This window comes from Pyrgilauda ruficollis, unplaced genomic scaffold (assembly GCF_017590135.1).
Source record: "Pyrgilauda ruficollis isolate IOZ18807 unplaced genomic scaffold, ASM1759013v1 scaffold44, whole genome shotgun sequence".
NCBI lineage: Eukaryota > Metazoa > Chordata > Aves > Passeriformes > Passeridae > Pyrgilauda > Pyrgilauda ruficollis.
Genome location: NW_024525934.1, coordinates 2,329,909 through 2,353,525, shown reverse-complemented (window position 1 = coordinate 2,353,525; position 23,617 = coordinate 2,329,909). Strand labels below are relative to the sequence as shown.

The following is a 23,617-nucleotide window of genomic DNA, read 5'->3' as shown; positions in this document are numbered from 1 at the left end:
CTCTCCTGCTGCCAGTGGCTGTGGAGCTGGCTTGCTCCCACCACAGCATCCTCGACGTGCCGCCCCTTGTACAAGGGCCGTAACTAGGGCATGTTGCACCCAGCTATTTCGAGCACACGTAGGAGTCCTCCTAGGAAAAAACCCTCAAGTCTCTCTTTCAGAACAAGCTTCTCCAGTGCAGAGTTGCAGAACTGAGGAGCTACATTTCTTTTTTAACCTTAGCCACAAAGTATAAAACGTCTCCAGTAGTCTTTAATTACATGTTCACACCCTATTTCTCAAAAGATATCACAACTCTGCCACAGCTACATACACAGGCATCAGCTTCTGCACTGTTTTTTTTTTTTTTTTGCTGTGTCTGACAGAGAAACATAAAATGCTAAACTACTTTACATGGAAAACACACTGTGAACCTCTCCTGTTTAATCTACAAATGAAGTAATAAACTGTGATGGAGGCAGAGGTTATCTAAGTCTGCATCGCTGCTAATTGCTCCATCACTTGCATGCTGAAAAAGGAGAAGCTGTACTGCAGAAAGAACATCCCTGCAAACACTTTCTACAGAGTCTGCACTCCCTTGCTACTTGTAAATAGGTCCAGCCACCTTCATGTTCACCACTCTTTGAAGAATTACATCTCAAATGCACATATATATGACTTGTCATATTTTCTCTGATACTATTATAATATTATATTTCACAGCAACAGGATGCAAGGTCATGACACTTTTACCATAGTATATATAAGAAAAAACCCCAAAAAACAAGATTATACAAAGACAGGTCAAGCATGGGAATGCATTTTCTCATGCTCCGAATGGTTAAGATCCACAGGTGTGGATGCAGACATGCCAGAAAACACACCTTCTGCTCCTGCAGTAAAAGATCTAATAAGAAGACTATTTCCAGCATAAGCAAAATGGCCTGGCACTTAAGAGTCTTGAGTAGTTCCTCACAGAAGATTTAATAACAGAAAAGGGCATTTTTTGAGGTAATCACAGACAAAGGTACCCTCTCCGTCATCTTCTTTCTTGGTACCTTTTTGAAGTGGCAGAAAGCTGTCTACCCTTTAGATTAAAATCATTCACACTGTGCCAATGATAGTTAACAGACCTCACTGAAACTAGTAACACAACGAGTGAACATAAATTTCTGCAAACTACTTTCTAAATTCGCTTCTCAAATTTTTCCAGCTCTTTAGAGGTGACATTTTCAGCTCCTAAATGTCAAGACTTTCTTTCCTACCAGAGCATGCCTCTTTTAGACCTTTACCTTTAGGACATCTGAGTGATCATAGCGGTGATTAAGCTCCTTGTGCAACACAGAACATCCTGAATTCAGGGTTGCTCATAAGGTACAATTCTGCAGTGTCATCCAGGGGACTGACAACCAAGAGAGATATTACTGCCAATGGTTTCAGCTTCTCACCAACTACCAGCGCAGATAAATAGATTTGGGAGTTCCACAGACCCAGCAAAGGTGGCTGTGATCAGTCATTGCCTCAAGACTCAAAAAGTAAAATTGAAAGTCTTTTTAAATTAAAGCAGAAATTCAATTTTTGTGAACTCTTTTCTGACACCCAGGTTACTGCTTTAACTTGATACAGTGACCAAATTACAGAGAATCATGACTAAGTTCTAGGAATTACAAGAACACTGTTTGGCTTGAGATTTTCTGTTTTGAAGCTACAATTCACAAAGCTTCTTTATAGTCTTTGACTTGAATTCATTTTCCAGTTCCAGATTTATTATACAATGATGAATACAGAAAATTTACCATTCTGCATGAATTCAGTGTACATGAACTCTTGTTCAACTAAAGACCTGTCACAGTGGATCAGCTGGAAAACATGACTTTGCATCTACCACTGACATGTTCCTTTTTCAGAAGTTTTGAAATTATTACTCCAAAATACAGTGTGCTTTATAAACTCTAAGATATTTTAATAAGATGCTCAGATTTTATTTGATCTCTGCATTGGAAAGCATTTACCCCTCCAAAAATTAACTCAGACATAGCAAACATTCTGGTCTGCTCAGCCTTCCATTTTGAAAGCAATGTAGTAACAGGAGTTTCTTGTAAACAGATTTATCTCAGAGCACTTCAGACACGAATGCCTCAGCCGGTCACCCATTTTACATCTTCTAGGCTACCTCAGGCAACTTATTTTAGCTTGAGACAGATTATCAACTCATGATGCTTTTTTGCCCTCGACCAAATGAAAGTCTGTGGTGAACAGTTTGCACCAAGGTATTTAACTTTTGAACACCTGTGTCAGGATAGATGAACCCTTCCACAGTGACATTTTCTGTTTGCATGTTTTTCACATGAGTAGCAGACTGGTCAGATATATCTGGGGTATACATTAAAAATGACAGATATTTTCAGACAGCCGGCTCATATCAGGCTGTCTCATAACTTCTCCCTCTTTCTAAAAATAAAAGTAACACCAAGTATTTCTTCCTTATGACAAGGAACCCAAGACTATTTATATTTCCCCATGCCTTTGGGAAATGCCTCCATGTCTTTATTTTTCATTTTCTCTTAGAATGTTCTCTTGTGGTATGTGCCTTGTTCCTTTTCTTCAAAATAAACAACTTTTTTTATTTTTCTTTAATTAGTAGTGGAAGAAGATGAGCAAATGTTCACTTACTGAAAGTAATCTCTATTATATCAGTTATGCCTGGTCTTAATTTGATTTTTACATAGCCTTACAGATGGACTTTTTCACCTCCTTTCCCCCACAAATTCTGCAGCAGCACCTCCATGGAGCACCATCCCAAACACTCTACTTGTCTGCACCAGGGCTCCCACCAACTGTCCCGTGGGATAGGTTTTGCCCCTGTCTTGACCACTGACAGCCGAGCCAGCTCCAACTCCTGCTGGCATTAAATGCAGCCTGGACTTTTTCCTTTGCTACTCCTTCTCCCCTGAAACCTCGTTCTCATTTCCAGAATATTATCATTTAGTGGATATGTGCTTTGTTTTATTCACTAACCATGGTCCTCTCTTCAGTCCAGGGCTGAAGGAGGATTTTCTCTTATTGCTTTCCCATTAATCCAGTTCAGCCCCAATATATTTGTCTACTTTGGTCATCAATAAGCTGACCTCTGATTTGACACTGCAAGTGAGATGTCTGGGCCCCAGATGCTGCCTGCCCATACAGGGTCTATTATGGGGGCATCAGGTGTTTCCTGAGGGCTGGAGGTCCTTTTTCCTTGCCTTTCTCATAGCACATTCCCTCACACGGTAATTCTGGTGCCCTGTGCCATCCTCTCTTTTCTCAGTGTGCCCAGTTCTGCCTGTCCCATATGTTGACAGTATGCCTCTGGAAATGGCTGAGGGTCAGATGTCCACGCTGAAGTGAGCACATCTGCTTGCACATTTTCATTCCATCAGACACAAGCTGTTGGAGTGTCTGATCAGAGTGTCATAAAGCTGACAAAGACCTTGTCTGAATCCAGCTCTTCATGATGAGCTAAAAAAAAAGTTCAAGGCAATTATGGGATCCCAAAGGGTTCAAAGGTTCAGCAGCACCATTTTTCTCACTTAATTGTCACAAAGTCTTGAGAAAAGAGACCAAAGCCACTTGTGCTGCCAACTCCTTAGCTTGCTTATGAGCTTCAATAGGTATTTACTCAAGTAATAATGTACAATATTTAAGTTCAACTTAATAAGTATTTACTCACTCTGGAGAACCAGAGGATTAGTTAGTTTAGAAATGAAAGCAATCTGGCTTTATTTATTCTTCTTTAAAGTAATAAATAATGCAGTGCTAAAAATTGATCATAATATACACTAATATATTCTACCAAAATCTATTTTTAACTCATTGCAGAGGCAGCAGATAGACTACACAGAAGTCAGAAAACCACTGCTGTGGTATTTTAGGAGCACCCATACAGTGACTGTTTTGGATAGCCACTCAATTTTACCTCCCAGCAGGTCTGAGCTACTGCAATAATCTGTATTTTTCACTTCCTACTTTTAGGTAACTTTCCTCCTCTTCTTGAATTTTAAAAACTACCAGAATAGGCTTGTACAGAGAAACTGAGAGCACAAATGAGTGAAAGCCAAGCACAAGTTGTGCATTATCCGTGGAAGTGCCCCTATTTCTCTTGCAGGGGTGTTACCTCCCCACCCTGATATCCTTGCTTAGCCTTTTTTTTTTAACAAAACCTGCTTTGCATTTTCCTTTTAGACACCAAGTATGCCCACATCATGCAACTTGAGGCTGCCAATACACATACAGCATCCTTTTTAGGTGAAGGCACCACTGCAAACAGAGCACAGCTGGCACATCTGCAGACTCCTCAGCAGTTACCACCACTCTGAAACCCCTCCTTTCCCAAGACCTGGCACTCCAGTTCAGACTCCCTTCAAAGCAGGAGACAACATCCAGAACTAAACCTGAACACAGAAAAGGACCAAATTTATGTTCATCAAGGTTACTCATAAGACCTTGAGTCAGTTTTATAAAACTCACTATACTCATAACTTCTTTGAGGAAATCTTAACCTTCCTGACTTTTGACTACTTATCACTTCCTTAATTTTCTTCTTATCTGATTACTCTCACATAAACAGTCCTGCATACTAATGTGTGCCATGGCAGGTAATATTGCACCAAAAATGAAGGCAAGTTAGCAAATTTTTGCACCCAGGTGAAAGTCACAACAGATGCAATCAACAAAAGTAAATATATAGATATTTCCAGTGCAGCCTACTGCACACTCAATGCCAAAGACTGGCATTTCTAGTAGGCAATAAATCATACACCAAGATAAAAATATGATCTTTGTTTAATTCAAGGGAAAGTACTTGGAGCACCTAGAGATGTCCAGATGCAATTATTTTAAAGGACAGGATCCCAGACAAGGACATCTGGAGCTCCACAGCGCTCTGTGTTGTTAAAATTTTATGATGGAAAAACCTGGACTCACATGGAGCTGTGTGTATAAACCATGAAACAAACTTATTTTCCCCCAAATGCCTACAAAATTAGAGGACCTCAGAAATAATTTCCTATGTTTAAATATATGCCCCAAAAGACTTTTACTCCACTGTCAAAGCATCAGTTGTTGAATAATTGAAAGCAAGAACATAAAAAGAAGCTATCATATCAAACATCAACACTTCTTTAAATTTCTATAACAGGAAAGGGAAATCTGTTTTGATTTTTGTTATATAAAAGAATGAAGCCTTTGCTTACTGCTGATGTTGTGTGACACTGCCATCTAGCAGGATACCAGAGGAATTCAGGTTTTAGTCCTATACAGGGGAGAGGGGTATGATGGGAGAATTTCTAAAAAAACCCCAAAACAGAGCAGAGATTTTTCCATTTCTTCCCCACTGGCTTCTTGCATGTGAACATGCAATCTAAAGTTCCATATACAAGCCTGCTGGAACTTTTTATCATCTACAAAAAAACAACATGCAATGTTAAGAGGCCAAAAAATTATTAAAACAAAGACTCATTAAAGTCTTCGCATGAAGCTAAAACAGAGTTCCAATATATTTTCCAGGGTAATCTTTTAGTTTTGCTTCTCTGGTGCCTTAGAAAATAGTTTTGCCACTTATTTTGTACCATGAGTTGTTTCAAGGCAGTTCAAAGGATGTTTTCTTGACACTGTTTAAGATTTGTTGTGGGCTTTAATATTGGAAACTCTCACTTCTTGAGTCTGTGAGTCCCAGCTACTTACCTGTGTCAGACATAATAACTTGAGTGAGATGAGGCTTGTGATTCTTGTGTGTCTAGCGTGAAAGAAGCAGCAAGCAGTTTAAGTTTCCCCTTCCTACTGTGACAAGCTACTGCTATTTAAATACCTTCTCTAGAGAAATTATTCTTCATGATCAAGGGTCACTTAGGTTTGATTTTCCAGCCTGGTGCAGGTACAAAGCAAGATGGTCAGTCCTCAGGTGGGCTCGCTAAATGCCCAATGCTGTTCTCCTCTGAGATGGCTCCCTGAAAGTATTCCCTCTGATAATGTGTCTGAGGATGGAACTTGTTCCTCTGTCTCCTTTTCTGGACTTTTCCAAGTCAGATTCAAATCACTCTTTCTGTTGTTGGAATGCAATTTTCTATAGAAGCATTTAACTTGGAACTTTATGGAACTTTCAGTCAGAAAAAAAACCAAAACTAAACTAAAATTATTTAGATACTCATTATTTAGATACTCATTATTCCCAGAAGAAGTGCTTTCCTACCTGTTCCCTCATTCCCTCAGAAACTGCAATTAAAGGTTTTCTATTAATTTCTATGAATTTTGCATAGGCTCTTATTTGTAATGTTCTTGTATGCTGGCACTAAGGATGTAAATAACATTTGTTTCCACTTCCCACCCTCTTTCTCAAAAGCTTACTTTTACACAACAACAAAAAAGTCCATTTCATACTACTTACCAGATTTTTCAATTCATTTTCTCAGCATATTGCTACTTTTCTCCCTGTTTACAAGTACAGCAGGTTTCCATGAGGAAGAAAGGGAACGTGAGACAGTAAAAGCCTTGTCAGCAGCCTTGTCTGCCCTGCCAGACAGCCTCCTGGGGTTACAGAGGAATGGACAGGAAGCCCTGCTGGGGGACACCAAGGAATATTTGCACGAGGGAGCAACTGGCACATCTGCTTTGTGCAGAAGGGGAGATCACCTCGAGTCAGTGCCCCCTCAGATCTTCTGGTCTGAGAAGAATCTGCCTCCCTTGGGAGTGGTGCTGCCTTTGTGGGCACCTGGGAAAGGAGAGGAGCTCTGTTGCTGCATGCCCCAGCTCTGCTCCTTCCTGACAAAGCCATCACACATGATGTCCCAAATCCCAAAAGCTTGGCATGTTTGTATTTTACACTATGTTAACTAGTTTTTGAATTCTGGGGCAAATATTTTAATTGTCCTTTTGTTTGTGATACTCAAACATAACTATTTTTATTTTTGCTTCATTGTATTCTAACAGATTTTGACAGAACTGAAGGCTACTGAATGATTTCATAATTAATATCTGCATAATTGCCACCTAATTCATTGCAAATGCTGATGCATAATTTAAAGCAGCTGTGCCAGATAATCACAAGCCTTAGCATGAGACAGCCTGTTGATCTTATATTTCTTTTTAGACACAGGCTCTAAGTATTTAGTTTTTCTTTTGGATATATTCTTTACTATTTCCTTCTTGATAAAAGGTCATATAACCAGTAGAATAATGTCACGAAATAACATCTTTAAGCAGCATTCTCTATTATGCTATTTTTATACAATCAGTCTCTGCCCATTTTCATTGGTACAAAAAGTAAAGCCATGTACTGTCATGAACTGAGGTGATATGAGCAAGACTCACATAGCTTGGAATTTGGTATCTGTCCTCTGATAACTAGGAACTATGGAAACACATACTGAACCTGAGGACACAGATTAGGACACAGAAATGCTGGTGTCTTAACCCCCTGCCACACTCACTGAGGTGACCCAACCCAGTCAGTAAGCCAACACAGCCTGGAGATCCCTTCACGTGGTCACCAGCTGCAGGCTTGGGTCGTGTGCTCACCAGGGGTTTACTACCACTTGGGCTAAGGGCTAATGTCTCTTGCTTGTCATCCTGCTGCCAGTTCAGAAGCAGGTGTGCAAATTTGTCTGTAGGTCCTGTATTGCATCTGCCAAGCTTGTGAAAATGTCTTGGGTAACGCAGAAGTCCAAGGTTATCTTAGGACAATCTCAAACGTCACCAGACACATGTTTAGGCAACTGAACCGAGCCCTGTGAGACTTCTGAAGGACAAGCCAGGCTACTCTCCAGATTTCACCTGACTGGGCTGATAAACTTCACAGTCTACAATGGCTACTGAAACTTGTATCTTGCATGTAGACACCCATATTTTGACACCAGCACTTAAGTGTCTTAATTTTGGGCTGAGTTCTAACCTTGCAGGACTCACCAAGATAAATATATATATAAATGGAACAGTAATGAGGCTTTCTAATTTAGACATTTAAAGCCCCCACAAGGAGGTGCTTGCCATTATTTAAAACTGAACTTCAGCCCCAAAAGTCAGAATAACATGTCTCTCAAATAATGTCAGGATAAACCATCCTCTATTAAATTACCTTTGGTGAGCAGGGTGGAGGAAGTCACATTTGTCTGCATTTCCATTAACAGGAACATCCTTATCTCCAAATAGGCTCTATCTAATCTTTCTCCAAGTTTCTAATCCTGTATTTTCTCATAAAGTAAACAGCAAAACAAGAAGAGAAAAAAACCTCCCAACATAATTTTCCTTAAGATCTATGACTTTTATATAATCCTGAAATTGTAGCACTGTACATTCTTAGCCTAAAAAACCAGTCAGTAAATATTGCTCTTTCTCTCTACAACCAACTGAAAGGAGGTGGTACCAAGGTGGGGATTGGTCTCTTCTCCCAAGTAACAAGTGATAGGATGAGAGAAAATTGCCTCAAGTTGTATCGGGGAGGTATAGATTGGATATTAGGAAACAATTCTTCATGGAAAGGGTGTCAAGCACTGAAACAGTGCCCAAAGCAGTCACCATCCCCAGAGTTTTTTTTTTTTAATCCTGGCAGTCCTGGGTTAACACTTGGACTCGAAGATCTTAGAGGTTTTTCCAACCTAAATGATTCTGTGATTCTACCAGTGAGTGAAGCTCAGCAGGTAAGAGTTTCTGGGCTTGCTTGAGTATTGCTAGTCCACTGGCTGAAGGAATAACAAGAGCTTTGTTAAAGATCTCTGAAGTATATATTTACACACAAAGACTGTATTAATATTTTAAGCAGGACATCTTGCATACCTCTGTCCACATGCATGCACTAGAGGGAGCTAGGACCAAACTCTCTGTATTCACATCCTAATGCTGCTTCTCACCATCATTTCACATGGTTTCAAACTTTGCTCCGAGAAAATGCTGTCAGCATCCCCAAACAACCGAACTGAAAGTTCATCAAGCATCTGCTGCTGAAGTGGGGTTAAGCAGCTGAGGCTTCAAGCCCCTCCTGGCAGGAATGGCTGGAGCAATTGTGAAGAGCAGAAGAAGAAAAAAGGGAAGAGCTTATAACCTCTGACCAGTCATGCTCCTGGACATGTACCTTTCCAACTACCTTTCACTGGAAAGTTGAAGTCTCCTCCCCTCCATTCCCTCTCACCACAGCCTGGCAGCTACAGTAAGTGGGGCATTTTGCTGCATCCTGCTTACATTACATTGCACCAAAGCAATTCTCTTCCCCTCTGAAGTACACTGCAAGAAAATTATTTTTAAAACCTAAACTTTGTAAGTCAGGAAAAGCAAGAGATGCCAAATTTCCATATATTCTTAACTGGTGTCATCCTGAATAGATGTTCACAGTACAGCCTTTAAATCTACACAATCTTCTCATGTGTCCCGTGCCATACACTGAACACACAATGGCCAGAGGTGCTGGCCAAGCATGACAGTGTGTGCCAATGCAGGTGTATTTTGAGCTCTTACTCATGTTATTTTCTGAAAGAAAGGATATACAGAAGACATGAGACATAGTGACTTTTTTTTTTTTCAAAATAGAAACTGACAGCACATACTAAATAATTTACTGGACCCAGTGGAGTTATCATGTTTTATTAGCCATCAGCTGAGACTCCATAACTATTGGGATGTTGACTTTTCCCTTCCACTTGTGCTTCAAAGACACTGGGATCATCACACATTCCCAGGAAGACCCACAATCTTTCCCCAGGTCAGAATACTAAACCAAATGATATTAAAATAAATTATTAAGCCCTGCTGAAACTTTCTTTTCATGCCCGGAATTGTGAGGAGAAGCCGTAGGAGCTGAAATGGGACAAGCTGAAAGTTGCAGGTTGTAAAAAAAGTATGGTAGAGACACTGGAAAGAGGAAACTGTACCTTACAGAATTGTAAAGCAGCATGGCACAGGCTAGAAAAGGAAATTGTATCTGGTTGGGAATAAAAAAGTCTTTTTCTGAAATACTCAGGAGAGTTTAAACACATACAAGAGGACACAAAGAATGCTATGACTACAAACAAAGTCAGGCTAATTACCATGTTAATAAACCTGCTCCTGCTATGTTTCTTGGGTTATAGAAATACTGAGAATTAGAGCCACAGAGTACCGTGGGGCTTTCCTAGCATTGTAGCTTTGTCTTCAATCTTAGGATGTTGTAAATAAACAGAAAACTTGGAGTTTTGTCTCTTATAAAGAAGAACTAAATACTACTGCTTTCCCTGCTATGAAATACATGTTTTTTTAACAGTAGCTTTTAAAGACTTAAAATGGCTAAAACAAAGACAGGAGAGAGAAAAAAAGAAGACCGTGATGGCACATGCTACAGAAACCAACAAGCTCCTGAGGTGGGACTCATCTCCTCCACGTGCAGTGGTGTAGAGCTTTGGTAGCACACCTACATTCATTCTACAGGCAAGGGACAGCGGCAAGACCCTCCAGGGCAATCTTCCCTGTCCTAACACAGAAAAGCAGATCATCTAGATGCCAAACTATGGCTGAAGTAAAACAAGTGAAAACCCATTCTCCTGTTAAACCATCCATTAATTTCAGCATGGAATTGTATGTACACACACACACACACACATATGCAACTAGATAAATACAGATACTTTCTACAGTTCCTGTTAAATTTAAAATGCTATAATCCTACAATGCAAACAAAATCTGTACTGGGAAAGAAGGGGCTCTGCCTGCCATCCTGATAGATGAGGAAGAGCATTAAGGCACACATTTGCCTTCTCAGTGGCACTAGTTACTTGCATGAAAGTGTTCCCATTAACTTAAAAAAATACTGCTTACTGATCCTTTTGTAGGCATCCATGTATTTATTCTTCCTTCAGCCCCAGTCAGCCCCTCTGACACTCAGGAGTGCAGGTGGTGGAGCTGCCCCAGCTGCATTCCTGTGCTGGAGAGGGTCCCTGGCTCAACTTCTCCCCAAACCATCCCACTTTCTCTTAGGCCCTTAGCATCTTCAAGTCCCTCTGTCACCACTTTGAGATCACAAAACTACACTGGATACCACCAAACAATTTTCTGGTGTAGACACTGTTCTGGGAAGGACTGTGTAATGCACCACTTGCCTGCTGCACTTTCATCCTTAACCCAAGCATTTTTCACAAGCTACCTCTCAGAAAAGTATGCACAAAACAACAATCCTCTTTTGATGAAAATGCCTGAAGCAAAAACATCACCATGTTGGCAAACGAACCTTAAAAAACCCAAAGAAAATGGACTGGTTTGTATTTCTTTAAGAAAGTAGGATGTATTTCAGAGGTAGTATATTTTGCCTAAATTATTAAAAATAAACTCTTGCAGCAAGTTCTATTTTTCCATGAGATACCTCAATAGTTTGGGGAATGCCAGTAAAAAAAATAAACCTGTTAGTATATCATTATTAAGCAAAACATTTTCACAGATTTCTTTCTAAGTCCTTGGCAAGTGGAGGGGAAGGAACCAACAGGACAGCATTTCTACTGGGTCTGCAACAGCTTGTCAATCTGACCAGGAGCAACACAAGGAAAGATTATGGGGACATAGCCCTTTGCTTTCTTCTGGTGAGCAAATCTGCTTGTTTGCTTTTCCATCTGACCTCTAAGAACCTGAGGGGAACACATCTCAGGTGGAAGTGCCTGAGCATGGTTCCAGAGCAAGAGAAAAGCCAGAGTGACCCAACTGCTGTGCAAACTCCTCTCTCGGCACATCTGGGTGGGAACCACCCCAACAGAGGAGTCAAAGCTACACACCCCGGGCTGCAATAGATGTGTCTTCCCTGGGAATTAGGCCCTACAGGAGGAGGGGAAACCCAGCCAAATTGAAAACTACTTAACTAAACTGCAGAAGAAGAGGAGAAAGTATAATCTTACTTAGCCTACCTCAGACAATAATCCTTGGGATTCTTTCTATCAACATTCTTTCTTAGGGAAATATAATTCCCAGGTTAAAGATACACTTTCAAATATAAAGCAGGCATAGTCATAAATATCTTCATTGCTGTTTTGATCACTAGTATTTACAGAAAACATTCAATTTTTTTTCCAGCTGCCTTGTCCTGCTTGTGATTTTTTGACAGCTTCCATGCTTACAAATTAGACTTCATGGAGAAGGTTACATTAACACACCTGAATGTTTGAAACCTGTGATGATCCTCCTTCTGAACTTAGGAGTTAATAATAGACTTTTGTAAGTAGTCCAGTGCTACGGTGATTCTAACTCCAGCTGGGTTAATTACACAATAATTAGGTACAAACATCGCAACACAAAACACAGCTACATCATTATTTGCAACAAATGTTAACTCTAAATAAGTGCAACCTGTCCCACAAACACTTGCTATAAACGACTTAAAAATAAAAGTAAAATTTGATGGGGTAAACACAGAAATAAAAAAAAAAATTCTCTGTGAGAATTTTTTTTGTTAAAAAAAATAAAATAAAAATCTCAGCACTCATTTAGAGTTCAGGATCTTGTGAAAGAAAGCTTTAAAAGGAGCAAACCTGATTTGCTGTGGCTGTTGCGGCGAAGGGAACACTTGTTGCAGGAGTTGTTGCTGCAGAGACAGTGGCGGCCGTAGCGTTGTGCATCATGGGTACTTTCAGGAGGGGAACCATGGAAGCAATGAACAGGAGGGTGCAGCATTATGGTAAGAGAAGTGGTATTTTTGGCATGGTGAATATCAAGAGCGGCAAGCCATCGTCATGGGTTAAACCGGCAGATGGCATGCAATCACAGTGCAAAGCGAGAAAGCGTGGCGGAGAAATAAAAAAAAAGGGAAAATAGCTTATTACAAGTACAATTAAAGGAAGGTTGTCAACACAATCGGCGATTCCCAGAAAAAAAAGAGTAAGGACCACTGAAAATGCAAGTGCTGGCTCTAAGAAGAAGATTACTTGTGCAAATGAGGCCTTTACCAAAACAGCCCGTTACCTGCAGATTGTTACATGCGTGATTTGTTTTACCCCAGTACAGCTATAATGCACTTCAAAATAAAATCCTACTAAAAAAACCCCAGTGGTTTATACTGGGAAGAAAATTGTTAAATGTTCATCTTAATTTTTAAACACAATTAAAAATGAATTATTTTCATGTATCTTCATTTTGAAGTAAGCTAGACACTCGCTGTCTTTCTTTATAATCCAATATATGCGGTTTTTCCTACTAGCACTGCATAACTGTTTGACTTTATCAGAGTTAAATTACCATCTGCTTGAGGCAAAAATCAGGAGAGGGATGATAATAATTATCCTGATATATATTCTACTTTGTTTGATCTAAAAAGGCAAGATCGATTTTGTGAAAGACACTGCTTTTGCTCATTTTAAGAATGAATTTTAATCAGCATCTTCATAGGGGAATTATTAATTTGATGCTTTAAAGGCTTGATATTTTAACTGTTTATGTGAGTAGGCCGAAAACCCAGAAATAAAATCACTGGACAGGGCAATAGAAGAAAGATTACTTTTCTGTCTCAGAGGCTGTGGCATTGGACTTCCACTCTGCATGCCAAAAATGTTAATTTCAGGTTGCAAATATATTTAAAGAAGGAGTGAGATTCTGATCACAAGTTTCAACAGAACCTCTGTGCATCAAAGTAGGCATTTCTGGGAAACGCTGATAAAACTTTCTAACACACAGCAAAGGAGAAATAGGCACACCACTATGAAACTTTAAAACACTGATGAAATTTGCTGGCTTTTTCCAGTATTTTATGATTTTATAGTACTAGACAATATAAAATATAAAGAGAAATAAAACTTTGAAAACTGAAAAGCAGACTGGAATTCATGGTATTATGCTTTTGCAGTGTAGTTGTTATAGCAGGTGATATCATGTCTAAACTGCAGCTTTAATGTACAAATCTAAACACTCTGCAAAGTCAACCAGAAGGACAAGCGAACCTTTAATTCTAGTCAGTGGCTAAATCTCGCCTAGAATTTTTGAAACAAGTGAATATACATCATATACAGTATAAAAAAAAAGAGATCAATAAAGAAATTTGGAACCTACCAATACTGGTAGCGGGTGTCATGCACAAAACTGACCCTGCGTGTCATGCAATGATAGGTGAAAAAAGTGGATAAAGGGAAGAAACAGGTTAGCTGTTTAGAGTTAACATTCAAAGTGAGATTCAAGCATAACCACAGAGAAGTAAGTTAGTTAAATGAAACTGTAAGGTCATTCACAGTTTTGCTTAAACACAAAGAGGTGTTTGTGTTCTTACTAAACTCCTGTATATACTGTGTGGGTTTTGGCATGTTTCTGTACGTATACAAGATACTTCATAAACTTTTTTACTTATTAATGTTATCCTTTCACTTAGTGCTTTTGCAGCAACAGGTTTTTCTTTATAAAAACATCTGTGGTTAAAGACCAGAGTATTTGGGACTTTTAGAACTCATTGCATAATTCAGACAGCTCAATGTTGTGCAATCAACATTCACCAATTTTTTGACACGTGGCAGGAAAAGAAAGTGGAATTAAGACAATATTCTACTGCAGGGGCTTTTCCAAATTCGTGTTTGACATTAACGCACCCATTCTTAACACAAAGAAAACAGTACTTTGACAAGTCCCAAGCTAAGCACCTCAAAGCATGTAACATTCCAGCAGAAGGCTCCCAGCGCACCTCAGAGATGCTGTGGGATGACTGCTCACCTGCCATACAGCCAGTTTACCTTTGGTGCCTAGCCCACCTTTAACCTTTCTGGAAAGGCCAAATGAAAGAAAGAGATCAGCCTATTTCCAGTACAGTGCATACAGCGAGCTGGTGAAGGCAAGCAGGCAAGGAGACTAGTGCAAGGTAGGTGCATATTTGACACAGAGTCGAATATGCTTCCTTTATTCCCGCTGAATTACTACTGCAGCCCCGTACGGGACCGTCGCAGGACTTGTGTCACTATGAATGACCTTACCCAAGAACAGTCCCCAGAGAATACACAAAGTTCCTCCTCTAGAGGCTACAGAAACACTAACAAACAGCAATGAGAAGAGAGAAAAGATCTGCTGTTTTTAAGATCGTTCACCGAACAATAAGGAGGTGACAAAGCAATCAAACTGATGTAAAACAAACAAAGTGCAGAACTTCGGAGGTAAGCCATGCTAAGTCAAGCCCCACACTTTTTATTAGGGGAGCCAGTGGTTAATAAAGCAGAGAAGTTATATAAAACAATTAAGTTTTATATATAATCCAGCAGCAAAACTTGTCTTAAAATTTAACACACACGCACACACACACAAGGAACACATTTGAAAATGATACCAGTTTAGAAAATATCACATAATCATTTAAAATCCAACAGATAATGTCATGCATCGCTCCTCAGACGTGGGTTGCATGACAGTCGTTACACCCACCAAATCCAACCTTCCCAGGAAATGTGGGAATATCACGTGTATCATCTTTAAAGGAAAGCTCATGACAGCCATTCCTATAGAGGGTGTTCCCCTTTCCGGAACTCCTCCCATACCCCACTCCTCTCTTTAATGTCCTTCCTTGGAGCTGATTGTGTTTGAAAAGAGCAGGAGGTTCATCACTTTAAGAAAGGTTAGGGGCTTAGGGGCTTGGGCTCCATCTGGCATTTTATACCTCTGTTTCTTCTTTCTTTTCATGCACTTGTGTTGGGACTTGACAACAACCTGGCCCTTAAGGTTTGGTTTCAAGATCCACCCTTCCTACCACCAGAAATTGGTCAGCTAAAACTAGAATTACAACAATTAGCTGCAAAGAGGGACGGACAATAAAAAGTACAGAAAGTGAGGTACTCAAGGAAGCATGAACATTCCAAAAGTCTGGAAAATATCCAAATGCTTTCTCACTGAAAAAGGTTTACTGTATTTTCCATAATTAATTTGAAGTCCTTGTCAATTGCAAATAAGAGCAGTAAGCCCTGAAGGGGAGTGCTTAAGAAGGAAAAATACCTATCATGCTACAAATTCTCATAGTTTCAATGTAAAATAAATTTGTGGACATTTCTGTATGTTCTTCAAGCACAGGGCAGTCTTCCATTCATGTCCAAATAGGTGGTCTCACCATTTATTTATTTCTTTTCAAACACTCCCACAAATGTCAGTGTGTTTTCTGCCACACATATTCTGGTGCACCAATGTGCTAAAAATAAGGCTATGCTATTACTTGCTATTACAAATACGGGGGCAGGCTCCAAGGTTGTTACTGAGGCCTTATAGAAAAATTCCATGAAGTCAAAGCCATCTGTGTTTGTTTTTTATCTTTAAAAACATATGGGAATGCTGATAGATTGGGAAATCATCATGTGTTGCCTTTCATTCCTTGTTTAACCGACATTATTTCTATAAACTAAAATAACATTGCTGAAATGTCAAGCACATTTGCAAACACATAGTTTTAAACTATTCTGAAGTTCACACTCGAGAACAACCTGACACAAAAATACGTAACTTGTTAATTATGAATGAAATCACAGAATTCCTTAGGAGGGAAATTCTCCTTTGGGAAGTTGGAGTGGGGGTGACTGACACAATTTAGAGGGTAGTGTTTTCGCTGCTTACAAGAGCACCCAGCACACCCCTTCTCTTGCCCTGCTACCAGCCAGGGTGCAGGTCAAGCCATCTCTGAATGCTCTGATTTTCACATAACTCTGAGCACTGAAATGCAAGTTACATTCACTCATCTTCAGATCATGCCTATGAAGAATTGTAACGCCAGCTATGAGCCACACATGCTAGGAAAATTATTTTGCTAGGAAAAGTTCTGGTGGTGCTCCAAAACCACAAAAATGCATCTGATGCCTGAAAACCCTTAAGTGCAGCTGCAGGGAGCGATGTTTTTTGCCAGTGCTTCCACGCAGGTATTGACTGGAAGTTTATGGCTGGTGTTCCCCTTCTCAGGGTGCTTGTGTGGGGCTGGGGAAATCCCCACAGCTGCAAGACAGCAGCTGAGGGAGTAGGAGGATGCTGTGGCATCTCTGAAGCACAATGCTTTTCCCAGTTTTTTTGTTAGTGGAAACAGATACGAGTCACAATCCAGCCAATTCACAGTAGGCAAAAAGGGGCAAACTCTGGAGAATGGTGAACAAGGCTAGGAATGTGCAAAAAAGCAGATTAATGGCATGTTGAAATTTCTGCTTGAATTCTTGTCCTTTGCAAGAGGAATTAAAATAATGTGCAATCATCTGTGCAGGCTTCACCTCAAGTGGGGAAGGGAGCATAATAAAACCTCCTGTTAAGTGCAACTGCCTGACACAGAGGCTACCTCAGGGACACTAAACTGGTTCAATATGGACACAACATACCTGTCGGGATGAACGCTGCATGTTGCTGCAACTGAGCATTGGCAAGAGCCTGTTGATAGTGCAAGACACTGGGATTGAAAACGGCACTGGCACCATTGCTTTTTTCAAGTGCTTGTCTCTTTGGTAAAGGGTGAAGAACACCAGGAGGAAAGGCCTGTAAATAAGAAAGTTAGTTAAAATGGCTCAATTTTTAAGACCTTTTCCGTAAGATATACATAAATACAAAAACTTAGTATTTTTTAAAGCAGCTAAGGATGCCTCGCCATGCATATTAACTCAAAGCACAGCAATGTAAAATGAGTGAAATTTTGTTATTGGTAGCAAAAGCATGGTACTATTCACCTAGAACTGTAGCAGCACAACTACTGAAAAGAAACGTTTGCTTTAAAGCAACGAAAATGGCATTGCCTTTAAGTAGGTTTTCAAATATTACAGGGAGAAAAAACCACTTGTGTTTCATTGCCAAGTATTTTCTTTTATTTTTAAATTTAAATATAATTTCCTATTATTATACAGATTAATGGATTACGTTATGCATTTTCAATTACAAAAGCAGTTTTATCTCAATTCAACTTTTCATGAGATATTTAAAAAAGATGAAACTGTGTTAGGAACCAAACTAAATCATCTGCGGTCTATTACGTATGAGAATGAGATGGATAAATAGAGCTTCCGGTAAATTAATGAGTATGTGAAATCATTTCCGGTTGATGTTTGAAAAGTAAAGCGATACAAATTTCATTAGTTGCTTCTCTGAAGGAAAAAAAAAAAAATTATAATAAAATAAAATAAAAAAAGCTACATGCAAAGCAAAAGGTGAAAGGTCAAAGTACCAGGTCTACAGTTGCTTCGAGAGGTCGCTTCATTGCTTTGGCAGTCGACTGAGTCTTTTAATAACAGGCAGCGAGCACATGATGGCAGTGGGCCAATGGGAGTCAAGCGAATTAACATACAGGTAAACAGCAAGCAGAGGTGCGTCATGGGAACGGCATTGCATTTGTGGATAGGTGAGAAGGAAAAAAATATTCTGAATGCAATATACAACATACAAAACACTAGGCATGCACAACAACAAAAATGTCTTCTAAAGAAATGAATATTACACTTTGAATTAGTACCGAAGCAAAAATGCATCTACTATACCTTAGTTAAAAGCATATAAGAGAGTAAAATATAGATGTTTGAAATTCAGGAAAGTTGAGTAAAACAGCAGCTTGCAGACACTATTAAGCATCATATAAACACTTCACAGAGATGCAGAAAGTTTTAAGGATACACCTATTGGAATTCCTGATAAGTCAGTTCGGTCACATTTTGAAGTGGGAAAATTGATTTTGGAGGTTACATTTTCAAACACAAAACACTAGTGCAAGTTGTAATGCATTACAAATGCTATTAATATCAGTGCTTACAAGGTGATTGTCTTTTAATTTAGAGAAGTGAATCATTCAGTGGTGAAAATGAGAGAGATTCTCATTCACCAATAAAAAACACAGTACATAGGATGTCCAGTTACACTAACTTATCATTAATTCCTTTTCTTTTCTCCTACAGCTGGGTCATTTTTGTAGATTTTTTTTTATCTTGTAACTTACCACATTACATTGAGAGGGAAAAAGGTCTTTCAGAATTGAAAACATACTTTCTAAATTTTGCTATAACCTTTAGTACTAGCTTCAGGAGCAGGGAGTAAAATTGGGCTCCCAGTTCACAAGCCAACATATGAGTTATGGTACTAGTCCAGCATTTATTAATTTTTCAAAAGAAAGTATTTAGGCATAGTACATAGGCATATACATTTATGTATTCTTTCATAGTAAATTCAAACTTATAGCTGATATGACAGCATTCTGTAAAAATGTTCTCGTATAAAATATTACTTTTAAGTTTTATAGTGTAAATAATTCTTCCAAACCTTTAGAAAGGAAATAAAAATTTACTTTGAAATCAAAATTTTTACTTTTGTTTTTTAAACACAGGCTGATACTTAGCTCTTTTTAGAATATGCAGATTATGTCTACCTTGAAATCAGTATGTGGAAATAGGGAACAAAAGTCAAGGTGCAGGAAGAGAACAAGGTACAAAATGCCTGCAAACACCTTGTGGTGTTGATAAGGTGCCAACAGGGTATTCTGCAGGACAGTCCTCATTTTACTTATTCCTTGTAGCTGTCTCTGTAGCATGAGTCTTGTCAATGCCCTCCTCATCTCTTCTTTAGCACTTTTCTGGATTACATACCCTGATCTACAGGATCTGCTCATCTCTCTGGGCCCAAGACCCAGACACAAGAAGAAACACCTAGTCTGAAGTGGGGATCTGGACAGACTTCTGTCTAAGCGGGACACTGTGCAGGTACCACTGCAGAGGACATCACTCCACTGCCTGGGGCACAGCCTCCGAGCTACTCTGCCTCCACCACAGAGGGAAGTCTACACAGAGGTGATGCAGCGCAACTGAATTCAGCATTATGCGGTGATGAAGTCCACAAGTTCCAACCAACATCGCTAAGAGTAAAGTGTTTTCAGTTAATTACCTTTATTATCCAAACACAGATCTTATCTAATCTCACTTGATAACTTATCTCTCTGTTTATTATTGCCTTTCTCCAATTTTTCTCCATGCTCTTCTTAACATCACCTTCCTACTTTGAAGCATTCTTCTGGCTTTCCCCTCATATTCCCCAGCAAGTTCAGTTTTAGTCTTCCCAACCTGAAGGCTTGGTCTGTTCTAAACATACTCATCAACCTTGCTTCCATGTAGTCTCCCTTTCTTTTCAGGCTTTCAGACTGCTCATTTTTCTCTCCAATGTTAATATTTTCTTTTATTTCATCCTGATAGTAAAACCTCCTTTGCCTCTTTCTGTTCCATCAGATTATCTCCTCAACATTTGATCTACATAACTAACAACCAACAAATCAATAGCTACAGCATGGAGAGGGAAAGGATACAAAAAGGAAATAAAGATAATATTCAAAGTTACCAAACATCCAAGGCATAGTATTTGCCTGCCATATGGCACATTGGTATGCTATAATGTCTCCTGGAATACAAACAAGATCCACACAGCAGTGGCCTCCATGAATGTGCAAGGAGCTCCTGACTAAACTCAAATGAAAGAAGGAAAGCCCACAAGAGGTGGGAGCAGGGACAGATGGCTCAGGAGAAACAGGGACACAGCCTGAACATGGAGGGATACGTTAGGAGAGTCAAAGATCACTTGGAGTTGAATCTGGCAAGGGATGTGAAATACAACCAGAAGGGCTTCTGAGCAACAAAAGTAAGACTAGAGAAAGTGTGTTTCCACTGCTCAATGGGGCAGGCAGCCTGGTGACACAGGACATGGAGGAGGCTGAGGTTCAGAAAATCCTTTCCATCACAGTCTTTACTGCCAAGACTGGCCTTCAGGCCAGTGGGAAAGTCTGAAGTGAAAAAGATTTTCCCTTGGGGGAGGATGATCAGGTTAGGGAACACTTAAACAAGTTGTATGTACACAAACCCAACTAACAGAATGCACCCTGGATGTTGAGGGAGGTGGCCAATGTCACTGCAAGGTTATCTTACTTATCTTTGAAAGGTCCCCATGACTGAGGGATATTCCCAAAGACTGAAAGAAAGTAAACGACACTCCTATCTTCAAAAAGGGTAGGAAGGGAGGTGTGAGGACTGGCAGGTTGGTCAGCCTCACCTCAATCCCTGGGAAAGCAATTGAGCAAATCCTCCTGAAAACCATCTGCAAACCCATGAAAGCCAAGACAATGATGGGAAATAGTCAGCATAGATTTATGACAGGGAAATTGTGCTTAACCAGCCTGACATCCTTCTATGATGAGACTGGCAGGGTGCTGAAGGGAGAGCAACGGATGTTGTTTCTCTTGATTTCAGAAAGGATTTCAACACCGTTTCATCCTCACAGACAGATTTATTTATTGTGGGCTAAATGGGAAACAGGGAGGTGGACTGACAATTGTCTCACATGCCAGGCTCAAAGGGATGTGACCAGCAACACAGAGCCCAGCTGGAGGCCAGTCACCAGTGGCGTGAAACTTGGAGGAGTGGTTGATATACAAGATAGACGCGCTACAGCTCAGAGGGCCTAGGAAGTCTGGAGAAATGGGCACAGAGGAACTTCACAAAGTCCAACAAATATCAAGACCTGTACCTGGGGAGGAACACCACGAGGCACCAGTACATGCTGGGGGCCACAAAGGCTTGGCAGAAAGATCCTGGTGGACACCAAACCAGCAATGTGCCCTCAAAAGTAAAGGCAGCTAATGGAATGCTGGGCTACACTGGGAAGAGTATCATCAACAGGTGAAGGGAGGTGATTCTTCCCCTCTACTCAGCCTTGGTGAGGCCACATATGGAGCCCTCTGTCCAGGTCTGGGCACCCCATTAAAAGAAAGATACAGGCATACTAGAAAACACTCCCATAAAGGACATAAAAGATGATCAAGGGACTGGATTCAGCCTAGAGAAGATACAGGGGAATCTCATCAGTATATACAAATACCTGATTTCAGGGTAAAGATGGAGCCAGTGGTGCCCAGGGACAGGAGAAGAGGCAATGGAAACAAATTTAAATAAATGAAATTCCATTTAAATGTAAGATTAAAACAAAAAAAAAAACCCCAAAACATTTCTTTTTACTGGAAGTATGGAGCAGGTTTTCAAGTTATGGAGTTTTTATCCTTAGAGATATTAGTAAACCAAACAGGCACATCCTGGGCAATCTCCTCTAGCTTCCCTGCTTAAGCAGGGGAAATGGGCTGGAATATTTTGTGCACATTTCTCTGCAAAATGTTACCCTGAATTACAGGTCCCTGTTGCCTTCTCCTGTGACATTAGACTGATAACATTTCAATTCTGTGTTTCTAAAGATGCTTCATCTTGCTTTGAGGCTAATGCAACTCTAATTAAGCCTTATTTAAAACCCCAGGATATATATCTGCAACCATTACCGAAGCGCAAAAAAAATTAATCCCATCATCTCTCTCCTTTCTTGTTTAGTATAGTGCCTAGAAATATTACATTCTCTAAATTAACAATAAATATTGCACAACAGAAGCTAATCAGAATAAAAACCCAATCTTCTCTGCTTTAATTTCCAGATGGTATTCAATTTCTGCAAGCACAGGAAACTTTAACTAAAAATCATCCAATTTGAAACAAAGGCTGTGATACTATTCGAGAAAGAATATTGAAACTTAAGAAATAGTCTTCTGCATGATGGTTTACTTTCTTGCATAACTTACCCTTTGTCCCTCAAAAAAGTCTGGTCTTTTCTAATTTGTTAAATACAATAGCTTGGGGTAGTTATGTACTGTACTGTATTGTGTTTCTTGTAGGCCTTTAAACCAGAGAATAACTGCATTGTCTATAACTATTGTATGCACTGCCCACAAGTCCACAAACCACATCTGCTTAATTATTCGTCCACTGCCAGCAATGAGGACAATGATTCTTTGATTTGCTGCCAGCAGTTTTGTCTCTCAAGTCAGATCCTGGGTGTTCAATTTATTTATTTTATTAATACCACTGCAAACTCATCAACTTTCCTGGTAGCAACTGTAAGAGGAATCCAATCCTGGTGAAGGGGTGGGCTGTCTTGTCTGAACAGTTTTAAGTAAGAGGTCAAAATATCTGAAAATAAAAGCCCTCACTCTCTTTTCTTCTGACTGTAGCCACAATGTTTCTTTCCTAATGATTCCCATTACAGTTCACTACTGTAAAACCTCATGATTCAAGCAACTGGCCCATAATAGCAGGAGAGGCAAGAAGTCTCTAGGCATGAAATGTGTCTAACCTAAGTTCAAAAAGATACAGGCAACACTTTTTAGACATTGGTGCTAGTTGTAGATCTACAGAGGGCAGCTCTTTCTCATCCTGAGGCAGGCACTAATGGTACATCAGATGAGTGTCCTGGTTTTTCTACTCTACCAGCTCAGTGAGACCAAGGTGGCCGGCTGGTTGTCTTGTTTTTAAGGCAGACTGTGCTGATCTCAATACAGGTTTCTGTTCTACTACTGATCTCTGAAGCAAACACTCTCTCTTTGCTTTTCTTCCAAATTTCCACATGTATATCTGCCATCAAAGAGCTAAAACAGCATATGTGTCTCTGTTTTCCTGGGAACACTGAAGCTTATCAGTTTTGTTTCTGTTTGGAAATACGAGGGGCAAATTTACATATAATTAAGGCAGAGAACAGAAGTGGTATAGAGTGTCATTTGCTTCACTGTCTTGAATAGAAATACAGCATTAAAACAAGGGCATAAAGAAAAGAAAGTGCTTCCTCCCATCAAGCAATAGTAATAATTTTATAAATTCTTATCTTTCACCAAAATAAAAAAAAAATTAAAAAA

The 23,617-nt window shown here is 39.7% G+C and overlaps 1 protein-coding gene across 8 annotated transcripts in view; it reads right to left on the bottom strand.

Annotated features, from left to right (window-relative positions):
* MBNL2 (muscleblind like splicing regulator 2) overlaps window positions 1–23,617 on the bottom strand; it is a 106,246-nt gene that overhangs the window by 5,339 nt on the left and 77,290 nt on the right. For 5 of the 8 annotated variants that reach the window (XM_041478239.1, XM_041478240.1, XM_041478247.1 and 2 more), the window contains 2 exons: window positions 18,092–18,145; window positions 17,259–17,412 (listed from right to left, as the gene is read on the bottom strand). In XM_041478239.1, the coding sequence (XP_041334173.1) occupies window positions 17,259–17,412; window positions 18,092–18,145 (208 nt within the window). Of the gene's footprint in view, window positions 1–12,485; window positions 12,581–17,258; window positions 17,413–18,091; window positions 18,146–23,617 lie in introns of all 8 variants that reach the window. The other 3 variants (XM_041478244.1, XM_041478246.1, XM_041478245.1) reach the window with 3 other exon arrangements.